The sequence below is a fragment of the Branchiostoma lanceolatum genome, chromosome 10, assembly GCF_035083965.1.
Source record: "Branchiostoma lanceolatum isolate klBraLanc5 chromosome 10, klBraLanc5.hap2, whole genome shotgun sequence".
Taxonomy (NCBI): domain Eukaryota; kingdom Metazoa; phylum Chordata; class Leptocardii; order Amphioxiformes; family Branchiostomatidae; genus Branchiostoma; species Branchiostoma lanceolatum.
Genome location: NC_089731.1, coordinates 11,747,827 through 11,761,166, shown reverse-complemented (window position 1 = coordinate 11,761,166; position 13,340 = coordinate 11,747,827). Strand labels below are relative to the sequence as shown.

At 42.4% G+C, this 13,340-nt stretch overlaps 1 protein-coding gene and 1 long non-coding RNA gene across 6 annotated transcripts in view; one reads left to right on the top strand and one right to left on the bottom strand.

The window, feature by feature from the left end:
* Positions 1 to 13,340, top strand: part of LOC136443274 (histone-lysine N-methyltransferase MECOM-like) — a 60,045-nt gene that overhangs the window by 10,592 nt on the left and 36,113 nt on the right. For 2 of the 4 annotated variants that reach the window (XM_066440446.1, XM_066440445.1), the window contains exon 2: positions 5,097 to 5,407. In XM_066440446.1, the coding sequence (XP_066296543.1) occupies positions 5,097 to 5,407 (311 nt within the window). Of the gene's footprint in view, positions 1 to 1,299; positions 1,402 to 3,566; positions 3,823 to 5,096; positions 5,408 to 13,340 lie in introns of those variants that run through there. The other 2 variants (XM_066440447.1, XM_066440448.1) reach the window with 2 other exon arrangements.
* Positions 4,172 to 13,340, bottom strand: part of LOC136443280 (uncharacterized) — a 32,259-nt gene continuing 23,090 nt past the window's right edge. For both annotated transcript variants that reach the window (XR_010757122.1, XR_010757123.1), the window contains exon 2: positions 4,172 to 5,365. This is a non-coding gene — a long non-coding RNA (uncharacterized lncRNA). The remainder of the gene's footprint in view (positions 5,366 to 13,340) is intronic.

Below are 13,340 nucleotides of genomic sequence, written 5' to 3'. Positions count from 1 at the left end.
GCTTTTGGTATCATAAAGGTGGATGACGCACATCGTGGATGTCTCTCACTTTGTAGTTAGCAGCCCGATGGTGTCTGTTTTCCTGTGGAGGGTAGCTCTTTATCCCCTTGAAAAGTTGCCATACCACCTGTTACCTTTGTCAAACAATCTGCCCAGCTAAGAAGAAGAGTACAGGATGAGGAAGGAAGGCAAACACTGCAATGATGAAATGAGAGAGAGGATTTGAGCCATCTGGACACAACGGTATCGTCTTGCCATTAGTATGAGCTATGTTTGGCACTGTGTGCTTTCATAATGGATGCGCCCCAAAGAGGATTCCTGTATTTCCTGGGGAAAAAGCCACACAAAGGCACGCACCGCGCAGCTGTTTCGGAAGGGAGATACATCTCTCAGGAAATGGAATAGCGGCAACAGTCCCAGCGTTCTAGCACTCCTGGGTTTCGTATACTAGCGGCACGGCGCTATCAAGTACCTTTAGATAAGAGATAGAACAAATTAAATTTGTGAGAAACGAGGAAGATTTCGTTGCAGTGACAATATTGGCCTTATCTCTGCCCACATCCTTTGTTTTTTCGGTGGAATCTAATTTCAAAGTGAAGTGAAACATTTCCTGTCATAGCCTTGATGACAGCATCATATTTTATACCTTTTATTGTCTCAGGAGACAATAGCAATTTTTACTGTATCATACAAAGATACATTTTCCAGCTTACATAATCTTCCGCTGTTAAAGTGTGGGCAAAGGTAAAAGTTGGCTTTCAGCATGTTTGCTTGGTCCGTGGGTCTATTTGTGTAGGTGCATTGGTCTCTGTCCTGGGTCACTCACCCAGATTCTGTCCCAGACTGATAACTTTGTCTCAAAAATTTTCAAACCACCCAAGAGACAAACAAATCTGTCACACCAGTGTCAGTATGGAGCACACAGTGATACAAAACCTGCTCCAATTCTGCACCCAACAGTCCTACAACTCAACAAAAAGATGCCTATAAAAATTCCTCCCCGATAAGGTTTTATCTCCAATGTCCATAAAAGATTTTTTAAGGGTTGTAATGGCTAAGAATCTGAGACCTTCTGTGTGGCAGGTGTTAGTGGTGGGAAAAGAAAGGATGGTCTTACAATACATGCAGTTTGTCTAAACATAGCAGGTATTTTATGGAAGGAAACAAACGCACTGTCCTGTTTACCTGGAAAAGCACTTGTTTCCTCAGCAGGGGAACAATTAGCCAGGGGTTGGTGATAATGCCCTGTTTGTTTTAGCAGGAGGGCTCTAAGCTTGTTTGACAGTGATGTGTCATCATTTGAGTTGTCTGGGTGTATAAACCAGACAGGTTAGGGGTAAGCAGTGCAGGGGCATACATGCAGCAGCATGGCTGGCTTTAGAAGTGACTACAGTCTATCTGGTATGAATCATCTTCTTTTTAATAACCACGCTTCTTAAAATAGTTGACATGATTTTATCATTTTTTTGTTCGGAATTTTGTGTGAAGTAATATGTTGTTTTTCTTAAATTTTGTTCAGTCGTGGGGTATCGATCTTCAAGATTGTGTGCATCATTCTTGCAGATCTCATAACTTTTCCTTAATAAAATGATGTTAAGAAGTATAGCTTAAGATCTTTCGGTGTGATTGCTAAGGCATAAGATTTACACTAAATGCCATGTAGACAAATTTTCAAATATCCAAGAGAGAAGTCTTTCCACAGCTGTTATTGTGTAAACTTCTGAAATCTAAAACAGAAACAGTGGCTTTTTGTATCTCATAATTTTCATAAACTGAAGTTGATATCATGAAGGAACAAAATTTCATGGATGTTGATATTCTCAATGAACGATTGAAAAGAGCAAAAAAAACCTATTGTAATCTTAACAATGTAGCAGTATCTGGAATTACTCTTCTTGTCTGCACAAAATATACTTACAAAAATTGTGTCAGAACCCGAAAAGTTGCATATAATTCCATTAGGATTTCTGCTGATTGCGGTAAGGTTGTGGTATTTTTCTGTACTAGTCTGGATAATTGCATTATGCAAATAATATATCTGGATAGATTAAGGGCAAATGCCATTATATGGTAATGCCTGATCTTATTTCAAAACAACCCAAAGACGAACACCACTACCATCTATGACTTATTTTTTGGCTATTATTGAACCTTAGCTGCTAGGAAAACTTCTAGTGATGTATATCCAAATTGCTTTATTGCAATACTTGATGCAAAAATTCCGTCATATTTTACAGAGATAACGAAAAACATGAAGATATCATGGATGTTAGCAAGTTTACAATTGGCTTCCCTTCACATAAGGTTAAAGATTTTCCGTTTTGTGAGATGCGTTTTTTTAAAAAGACTGTTGCACTAATGCCACGCCATAGACATCCGCTTCCTTGTCTGTGATAAGTAACTGATAAAACCAGTAGACGTGCAAAGTCCTTTCATTTGTCTGGGTTTGCAAGTGCAGCCTAATATCAAATAGTTACAGCATCTCCAGTTGCCATGTTCCTATTTGTAGGGGGCTCGTCTTTTCCTTTATGTTTCATCCCTTTGTGTGTGAAGTCTGATCCCTGTACAGCAGATTACAACACCCCACAACTATGCATTGACGAGGACAAAACCGCTCTTTGCCATTGTCCTGTGTAGAGCCATTGTCTCAGATGTCACTCAACTTTTTCTGACATGTTTGCTGGAAAGCTATTTGCATCACCCAACAGATCCACCATGCAGTTGTTTTTGACAAGGGTTCGGCTCTGTTGCTTTGAAAGACGAAAGAATAACATGCCATTGTTCCAGGGTATTGATATCAAGAAAACATTATCTTCTAGATTAAAGATGAACCGATAACGCTTAATGTGATCTTGGTGTTTGCTTTGAAGGCATTTGCATCTACAGGTCATACAAGGGATGAAGTTGTTTTTTTGCGAGGGTAGGCATGCATGCCATTGTTTCAAGAAAGTCATCCTCTTGTTGCCAGGGTTCTAAGTGAGGTAACATTATCTTAGGGATTAAGAAGAAAAGAGATACATCTGATCTGTCTTTTTGAGCCCTAGCAGCTGCTAAGCTGAGAGGACAGTGAATTCTATAGCCAGGCCACTTGGCGGAGAAGAGCCTTCTCTGTTAAAAGTGGCATATCTGTCTGAAGAGCCCTCACTCGGCGTAGCCTGCAGTTCTAGCATTACCACTCGTGGTTCAGAAAATCCGGGGCTCTCGTACGTGCATCCTCTAGAAAAGCCTTTTCGTGGGTGTGCTCTTTCGGGATAGGGGATATGGGGGGAGTTTAGAGTGGTAATTAATGCTGGCCCGCCCAAGAATGGTATTATTGCATGAAGAAGGCTCCAGCTGGCTCTCAATGTGACACCATTATGGCCTTTAGTTGAGATTACCTGGATCGCCCGTACAACCAAAAATTGAGGGCGCATTAGAACAAAAATCGGTAGGCTTCGAGCCCAGTAAGCACACGATACTGATGTGTTTCAGGCTGGAGGTAAAATAGCTTCCCCGCTACCGTCTAATCCCTACTCTGTGGGGAGTCATTAAACTCACAATTACTTCATATCGTTTACTTATCAGTCTTTGTGTAATTATGTGGCCGGGAATTTGTCTGAACGTGTACACTAGCTGATCCAGCGGGCTTGTTCATTTGCAAACTCACTCACTCATTCCTGATAGCCTGACCACGTCTCATTCCACATGTTCGGCCTCGCTGCTTGTTAGTTAAACAGCGAGAGCCCGCCGCACACACAAGCAGGATCGTATTGGAAAGAAGACATACTTCACTTCTTGAAACACTGAAGATGTACATGTGGGTTCAGATGCGGCGGAAGACACGTAGGTGTTTCCATGTAGTATTTGTCCGTTTTTTTTTCCACCTGCGCACGAGTTCATTTTGTAAGTGCAAGAGCTGGTATCTCTGGGATTAGGTGGACACATTACCGGTGACGTGTGGTGAGATCACCTGTACTCAGGGAGACTTTGGAGATGTGCGGCAGTGGGTTTTCCTATAGCTTCCATTGATCCACCTGTGATTATGGGAGGGTATTGGGAAAGGCGATGTGTTTTTCAGGACGTTGGAACCTTGGTAGTGATCAGATGTTCTGCTTCAAAGCATTGGTGTGTCCTTGTGTGCAAATATGAACTTTCTGTGAACTTCCCATGTAACTCTTTTCAAACAAAAGTATTTACACTACTGGTGGCATTTAATACATTCACTGATACAGTCAGGATACAGTTACCTTTCTGACCAACATTCCAAGGTTTAGCGGAGACAGTAGCGTGTGCTAAGGACCTGCTGTTACCTAACATTTGTGCCTTACCATAAGTGGTAAGATTTAGGAAATGTTAGCTACTTAATGTACGAACAACAAGGGGAAAAATAGCAAGCATTAAGATGGAGACTGGGAAAAGAGAATTTACGTAATGATGTTTTATAAAGGGCAATGCAAATATCACAATTACATGGAACAACCTTTGATTTTCAAGACTATATTATGTTATATACTGATTTTTTCTTGAATATAGCATTAGTCTGTTGAATCTCATAATATGATGATATTGTCTCACGAAAGGACTGTTGGCTTTATTTCTTTGTAATTGATTGATCCGAATGAGAAAAAGAAGGGTACAATTTTCTTATAGAATTTGTAAACTCATGACTATTTTCTGGATACTCAATTTGAATTTCATCATCGTGTTAAAGAGCAAGATTACTAAAAAAAAGGTGTTAATGTTGCATCTGCTCTTTATTTCAAGAGCAAGTGAGGTTCAATATAGCATGTAAATGTATAATCTTATTGAATAAGTAAAAGTTAAAAACTATGCTTGTTTGTCCATTAATCTACAAATAGCCAAACCTGTGAATAATAAGCATTTAGACCCCGTTCATACCAGGATTTGCGAATCACCATTCACTCTGAAATGGGATTTATCTTAATGGACAAAGCCTGGTATGAACAGTCCGAATCCGGCTCTGAGGGCTGATTAAGCTGGATCAAAGACAAATATCATAGAATACACTGTAGATAAAATTTTAGCAAATTGTTAACTGATGCAAATTTAGAGACAAGCCATTCTTTTGCTGATCTGTGTCCTGCGGTTTTCCATAGGTGACGAGTTAGAAGACATCTACGACCATGAACAAGCGCTTGAGATTGAAGACGAGTCGGTAGAAGAGGACCATGGTCATCCCGCGGAAGCAGCCGACCATGCCGTGGAGCCGAGTGACAGCGCGTACGAGGCGCCGGTCTACATCGCCGACGATATCCACATCCCGCCCGAGTTCGAGCTCCGGGAGTCCAAGGCAGCGGGTGTCGGACTGGGCGTCTGGACGAAGGTCGCCGTCCAAGCTGGGGAGAAGATGGGCCCCTTCACCGGCCTACAGAAGACAGAGGTTAAAGACATGACGTACGCTTGGGAGGTAAGACACATCTATGTTTAATAGTTGTTGCCATACTTTGTACCGTGTACAACTGTCGTGCAATAAAGTTCTTTCTATCATATCTTTCTACACATTTCTTGGTAAATACCTCCTTTATTTCCTATCAAAGGTTTGTTGCGATCAAGTTGAACAAAAAGTCTCAGCTTTGACGGATAATTTAAGAAACAAATTTTGTTTGGGACATCTACCAACATTATGAAAGCGCTCACAAAAACGTGACACCTAAAACCTCACAGACTTGTAACTTATATTATAACTTTATTGTACAAGGTTGAAATAAAAGCCATATATAGAATACAGATGAATGCCATTCAAGTGAGGAAAATCAGTCTGTTTTTCAATATCTTTTTATGATTAGATTATTCTAGTTTCAAAGAGTGTACGAAATGAAGATAAAGTTCAATTTAGACTGGATAGCTCTATCAACTATGATAAACTGCAGTTTATACAAACATTATTTTCCAAGAAGTCTTGTCAGGAGTTGACTTTGTTGAAATAAAACAGAATTTTTGTCTTGATGGACAAGAAATGAAAGAAATCTTCCTACCTTCACACTCTTGCCACAGACAATTTGGATCTTACAAAAAAACACTGCCTTGGAACATCTTGATATGCATCTATATGTAAACAAACGTACTCCCATTTATACATCAAATATATTTTGCTTTCTTTGTAAAGTGTATCTAGATTGCATTTGCATTCTTTTCTATTTGAAATATCTCTTGGTATGAACAAAATTGTCTGCTGACGAGAGAGTTGAAAGTGATGAAGCCATCTTTCTGCGTCTGCGACAATATCTCCCCATGATAGACTAGAGACTGTTGTGTTAGAAGTCTCTGTGTTTCGCTCTGGCATTATATCAGAAAACAAAAGAAGACAGCTTGTGTCAGCACACACGCAGGTGCAAGTTATGATCGAACAACAGAGAGAAAGCCTAGAAAAGAGAAAAGAAAGGACGACGCTTTAAGCATGGCACATCTGAAGCTGCGTTTAGTCATGCCTCTAGACAAAAGATGATGGAACTCGACAGAACTAAAACCATAGCTTTAGGAAGCGTACCCTAAAGATAAGACTGTACGATCATTACCGGAAAACCTTTGCACTAACACATGTCTGAAAGCGCTAGATGCTTCATGGTCGGATTGTTGGTGCCAGTTTGATTTTGCGTGTTGAATAGTTCCTAAGAGTTGATGATCGTTCTATACACCCAGGTTGTATCAATCACGTCAAGTACAACATCCCCAGCTGGCCAGCACAGACACAAATCATACAGTGTCAGTCATCGGCATGCAATTTGTTACCCTTAATTACTGGCTGGTCTGTGAAGTGTGCAGGGTGAGGGGCAGCCCCTCTATACCTTTGCCCCAGCACCCATTCTGTAGCGTGAAATCAGATTGAAGGGAAAAAAGAGACAGTGTCATGGTCCATCCTTCACAGGATAGGCCCTTAAACAGGGCGGATTAAATTGGTTTTAGGTGAACAGAAGAAAGATGTGCTCCAGTCGCAGCATCTGTTCTGCACCATCCTTAAAGCCAGGGAACTAGTCTTAAGTACTGCTAATTTTGTGCAGAGAGAGGCTGTTCATCAGGAACCATGGCCTTTCCGTGACACAGGACTAACAGAAGTTCAGCGGGAATATAACTCAGAATGATTGAACCACCGGTAAACTATGATAAAAAGTAGAGAAATAGCTAGTAATGTAAAAGGAAAGTTCACTTCTTTATAATTGACAGCTTTCCTGTTAGCGTCAATAGTTAGGGCTGACCTTACTTAGCTAGTATCTTGGAGCCCGCACGCATTTTGGGTGCTATACTTATGTGCCAAGTACAACAGTACAGGGTTGGTTTATACCACAATAGAGTGATGACGACTGTTCCTAAAAGCAGCTTTAATACTGAACCTTTTGTCAAACTTTTGATTTGAATACCTTTATATGTACCCACAACTCTGTCATGCAAAGAAATCCGAGTCATCTGCTACCTGTTGAAACACTTCACTATAGGTATGTTCAGAAATTCTTGCGTCAAGAGCTTGTTTGGGGTTCAACTGATGTGAATGTTTACTTCTATCTTGCTACTTTCCGTTCGGATATCACAGTTCAAGACCTCCGCGCCTTCGGTAGCTCCATTGTCCCAAAACATTTCACCCCAACGTTTGGTGTTTTGTCCCAAACTCCGCACCGCAGACGGGTATGTCAACATGTTGTTGGGGTGGGGAGATCGGGCCTGAATAGACAAAATAACCTGAGAAATCTGTATGAACATCCTGTAACTTTAGCCATGACACCTATCTGGCTGTGTTTTTAGTCCGATGGTAAATTGTATACAAGATGGAGTCTCCACCTGACAGGGCTGTTGTGAGAGATGGTAATATCAGATGCCCTGATCGGATCAATGTCAGATGCTGCCTTTTGTTCCTGTAAACTTGACCATCCATACGGTGGGCTCAGATGCGTCTTTGCGGGTGGCTCGTATGTTTCAAAGTGCATCAAGAAATATTTTCCTTGCGGGACAGGCATTATCCATGAACACACATGTCCTTTGTCACCGGGGTGGTGGGAAGATATCCTTTCTGGGCATGTTTTTGAAACAATAATTGTGTTTTAGTGTCTTGGTAACCTAAGCCGGGGTGGTCACCTGTCTGTGTTTGGTTGGATTGCCCCTGTCTACGTACTGTCAATCACACTTGATCTCTTCCCACGGAGCTGTCCCCGCTCAACAAAGCCCACTTCAGAGATCAACTGCAGGTAAAACGTGACAACAGTACCGACTGGGTCAACCCCAAATGAACTGATGGGTCTGTTCTTGAACGACTCACTAAAACTTGTGGGGCAAAGTTCGTGAGAAGAGAAGCTGAAGTAAAAGAAGGGCAGGGATGAGCCTACGGGGCTGCTTGTATGCACAGAGGGCTTGTCTTGCCCAACTTTCACCACCCTTCCTTGAAATGGCGGAACATCACACAATACTGCAGCTGCAGGAAAATATTTTGATAGGGTCAATACAACATGGACACCAAGAGAAGGGATGGCAGCCCACCTGTCAATGTGCCAGGTCCCAAGTTTACCTCCAAGTCCCACAGGACAAAAGGGGTCCATCCTTGGGCTTGAATAAACAGCAGAGTGATCGCATGATTTGGATCTGGCCCAGGTTATGGACACATGTTTTGTTCATCAGGTCTAGGTAGGACAGATGTGTGCTATCACAGACAAGCACCCAACAGGCCCAGGTTCCTTCATGGTCATGGGGTTCCTTCCTTGATATCAGAGACAAAAACATCCAGACAAAAGGGTGCTGGCTAGCTGCCAGGGGAAGAGTGTAGATGTGCAGGGGACAGTTCCCACCCCTTCTGTTTGTGTGGGATGAGGGGTAGGAAATCAGTGATAAGACATGTATGGTGCCAGCTGCAATCACCTGAACTTGACCGGGAGCTCTCCCAGAGGGAGAACGCTCTCCAGTGACTAGGAAAGACTGGTCTGCTTTCTTTCCGGCGTGACTGGACCATCGCCTGAGGGTAAAACAGAATGAAAGTGGTCGAAGCTCTGCTCTGATAATTGCAGGAGTGGGATTTAGCCTACCATGCCATCGCATTCCACCTCGAAAATCTTGGAAACATCACCCAAATGAAAGCATTCTTCCTCTTGAGTGCCAATTGTGGCCTTGTGAAGTAACATGCTGTCACAGAGGTAGGAGAGAAACATCCCCGCACTGGTTGAAGCCCTATCCTGTCCCTATAGACTCCTCCATCTCCATGTAGCTTGCTATGGAAGCTGACAGCTTGGAAACTATACATTCCTGTGCACCCATGCATCTTCATCTGCAGCAAGAAAACTTACACCTTGAACACAGGCGAGCAGAACGAATTTCAAGGGAAGAGACACTCTGGCTTGGATTAATGGCCTATTTCAAGGTCTAGCTGACATTTGTGTATAATTTCACAGGGGGATGTCCCCAGGCTTCCAAAGACATCTTCTCCATGTAACCCCGCATTGACACATGTGGAACAAACATGTTTGTTTGTAGTCAAGGTTGGAGTAGCTTTCAACAACGTAACACTGGCAAGAGATACAAGTTTGTGGCTAGCCCCAAGCCAACTACCCCCTGTCCTCTGGCACGAGAATCCCAATTAAGGGTCGGAATCCTGTAAACATGCCTCAAGTGTCAACTCTTCCTCTTGTCAGCTCTAATTTCACGAAGTTGAATTTTTCCTTGATTCCACATTGAGCTTGTGCATAAATCCCTATTGAATTTTGGAATACTTTAAACTTTCCTAAAGTTATTTCTTAACCCAAAACAAATGTATTTAAAGAACAACAAAATTGTGGCATGGTTCTGAACTGATGTAAGCATGAAGTTGAACTTTTCCATCTCATTAGACAAAAGGAACATGTACAGCTAGTTGAATGCGATGCTACCCTGCTAATAGTATGTGTGTGTGAATGCAGGTAAATGTTTACTGAAACAAGACCTGTTGGCCCCAGGCAATAACCAAACCCTGTGGATGTAATATTTTTCAAAGCAGGATTTTGCTGATCATGGGGGATCAAATCAGCCGGTGGGCAATTAGCGGAAGGAAATTTAGTAATTTCATGTCCAATTGCCCCTGAATACACAGATACAATGGGCCCATTCTGTCCCTATTATCTCTGTTCATTCATCCTATTATCATCAGCTGCTAGCTTGTGTGCTAACATAGACACTCTGTAGTGTTCGGGAGAGGGACAAGCCCACAGGACTTCATCCAATATTCTCCCCCCAGTCTTCATCTCGCTCATGGGAGGGAGATGTGTGTCAACTTCAGACACAGAGTATCCATTATCTATGGTGACAATGCCTGTTGAAACCGTGATGGATCTGTCCTTTCCAAGGAAACAGCCTGTAATTAAAGCCCATCGAGGTAATGCCCCTCCGCCCGGATAAATCTCCATCTCCCCCCATCCCTGATTGCATTTAATATCCACTCCCCGGGAGCAAGGACATATTCTCCCAAGCAGGCATTCTGTTATCAATTCATCTCCATCTCCTCCATCTAAGCATTATTCAAGGTGCCTACTTTCTTTGAGTACATGAAGGATCACAGGTAAAAAAAGGAACGAGGAAATCATATTTGGTTTGATGCTCTGTCACGATATGATCAAATTTCCGCCTTTAATCCTTGTGCAGAGGAAACAGAGTACATATTTTAGGCAAAATGTTCTTCCTGTCAGTTGGGCGGCAGATCTAGAGGCTATTTCCTCGGAGGTTGTTACTTTCAACCTTTGTAGTTTTGCAGCAGTAGCAAGTTAGGGATGATGAAAAAAGACAGTGTCTCTTTCCCTCGCTAAATGTAGTTTCTACTTCACAGATAGGTGCGAGCTCACTCCAGTGACGACCGTGGCGTATCTCTCATACTTCATTAATTTGAAAACCACAGATTGATTGAAGTTCTACGTTTACCACCTTGAACATGGTAATGGGAGGAAACTCAGTCGAGTGTTTGTGGGAGATGGCTTGTTGTCCTGGGGGCATATCTGCCTGCTAGGCAAGAATTCCCCCCAACATGTGTGCGAGCTCCGAAGTAACAAAACATCAGCCGTTCTTTCAATTTCGCAGTGCAAGAGGGCACTTTGGCGATGGTACCATGTAACACGACACATCCATGTACACCTCCCCCAGAAGGGCTTTTAATGTAGCATCAGACAAGGCCGCACACCCAGTGCCTTGGAGCCTTCTTGACCTGCTGCAATTTTGGGACGTTTAACTTCTGCCCTTCCCATTGACAAGCCTGGACTCTGGCAAGCGATAAGGTCTCCCTGCTCCTTTCAGGGCTCCCGGAGTGTGATACCCTACAACTTTGCCTGCATTTCAATGGCCCCCACTGTCTGGCAAGATAGATATTTATGGAGGATTATTAATTCAGCGCACATCCCACATTACTTGGGCCGCGATGATTTACAAGGAATCTACAAGCAGGTATGCTGTTTGCTCACACGGGGGACACCCTCGGTTCATCATTTCGGGATTAAACCACCGTCTACAAGATCGGTTCATTGACTCTCTATTAATTAAGAAATCAGATTAAAATGGACCCTGGGTGTATTTGATCTAATCAAATTTAAAAACAGCAGAGGGCACGCACATGTGCTTGGGCGATCGATTCTTCCTTCAAGGCGGAATGAACATTTTATTCTTTATTGTATCCCGTGTGGAAATTGATGATCATTGGTGGAAGGGCAACATATTTTATTTTTCCCAAATGACTGATTCAATCAATTACCAGATCATGATCCCACAAATCTATTAAACACCGCAGCTATTATGTGCCCATTTATACATTTAGTCCTTTGGCCACTATAATTTTTTAGGAGTTAATTATCGGCTTTGCAGCCATGGAAGTGGCGATTCCTCCTTAACCAGTGGTACCCGGGCCCTATTTCATCATTACACCCTGCTACCCAACAACATTAGGGACAGAGGTAGCACACTAATTTCTGCTTTAATAACGTGATAGCCATCCGTTTCTCGATCAATACCTGGCTAAGAAGTGACTCATCACGTCGGCATTATGTGCATCCTATCAAGTCGGAAATTCCCCGAATGGCGCAATCAATTTTCCAGCCGCACGGATACTTTATAGTTAACATTTAGTTACATGTGTGAGGGTGCAGAGCTGCCATAAAACCTCATCTACACTGTAGACTACCATTTGACTTTGTTAACTTAAAGAGGAGGGATGATGGGGAAGAAGTACAGGTGTGGATGCGGAAGCAGATGGGTGATCTACAGTTCACTGCACTTTGGCCCATCTTCGAGCTGAATGGTGCATGTAATACAATAACTCGTGTTGATTTTCCACACTCCTCATGTATCAAATTTTGTGAGGCTTCGCATAGAAGTCTGTCAAATTTCGCTCGGGTCGTCAAAAGGGACGGTCCAGGTGTCCGGGCGAAGAGTGATAGGGACTAGGCTGCGGAGTGGGCAGTGCCCTCCAGGTCTATTTCCTGGTTGAATGGTGCATGTAATCAGCTTGATCTTTGATTATCCTGTATCAGATTTTGGGGATGTGATAACTGAGATTGAATTGTGTGGATTCAGATCATCGGGGAATGTGCTGACTGGAGCTTGTCATGCCTGGTTCCCCTTGGTAGACTCAGTATGTTCGCTGGGATAACACAGAGAAGTCCTATATATGCACCATGACCAAATCTATACCAAAACAGCTAGTTATGAATCTGACCCGTAATGTTACTATTTTCTTATGTTCGGTGGTCCTCTAGTTTAGCACAAGAAAGTATTTTGTTTCATGTGGACAACTTCTTTTTATATACCCCTAAATTCTAGCAGATAACATAGTAAGAACAGTGACCACACGTCAGTTTGATGGAATGCATACCTTCCTATAATAAAAACTTTAGGTTAAATTTGTATGTACCAATATACAATATAGTGTACTCTACATGTTGCTGAATTGAAATGTATTATTTTTGGTAGCTAATAAGAAATGTGGGCACACTTAGCAGCATAGGGGTTAAAGAGAACAAGAAGACATTTAAGCTATTGTGGAAGTATTGGGGGTAATTGTAGCTGACAAGGAGGATTTGGGACCACCCTGCAACTTAGTTCCACAGTCTCTGTGGCTAATTTCATTATATGCTAATTTGTCTTGTGGCATCAGGTGACTTGAAGTCCCCAGAATAGGCATCTTCAGTATTAACCTAATTAAGATCACCTCTGGTCTCGCTTCTCTTGTTTCCATTCCTTTACTTTTCCTGTAGTTCCTACTTTTCTTTTACATGAAAGGAACAGGAAGGCAATGATTATCTAGCTTTTACTGCCAGTGTCAAGGTAAAAAAAAGTAATAAAATGAGTTTACCCGACATTTCATGAAAACAAAGTGTTGCTGTTCTTCCCCAAGCAATCTGTGCAAGGTTGGGTCG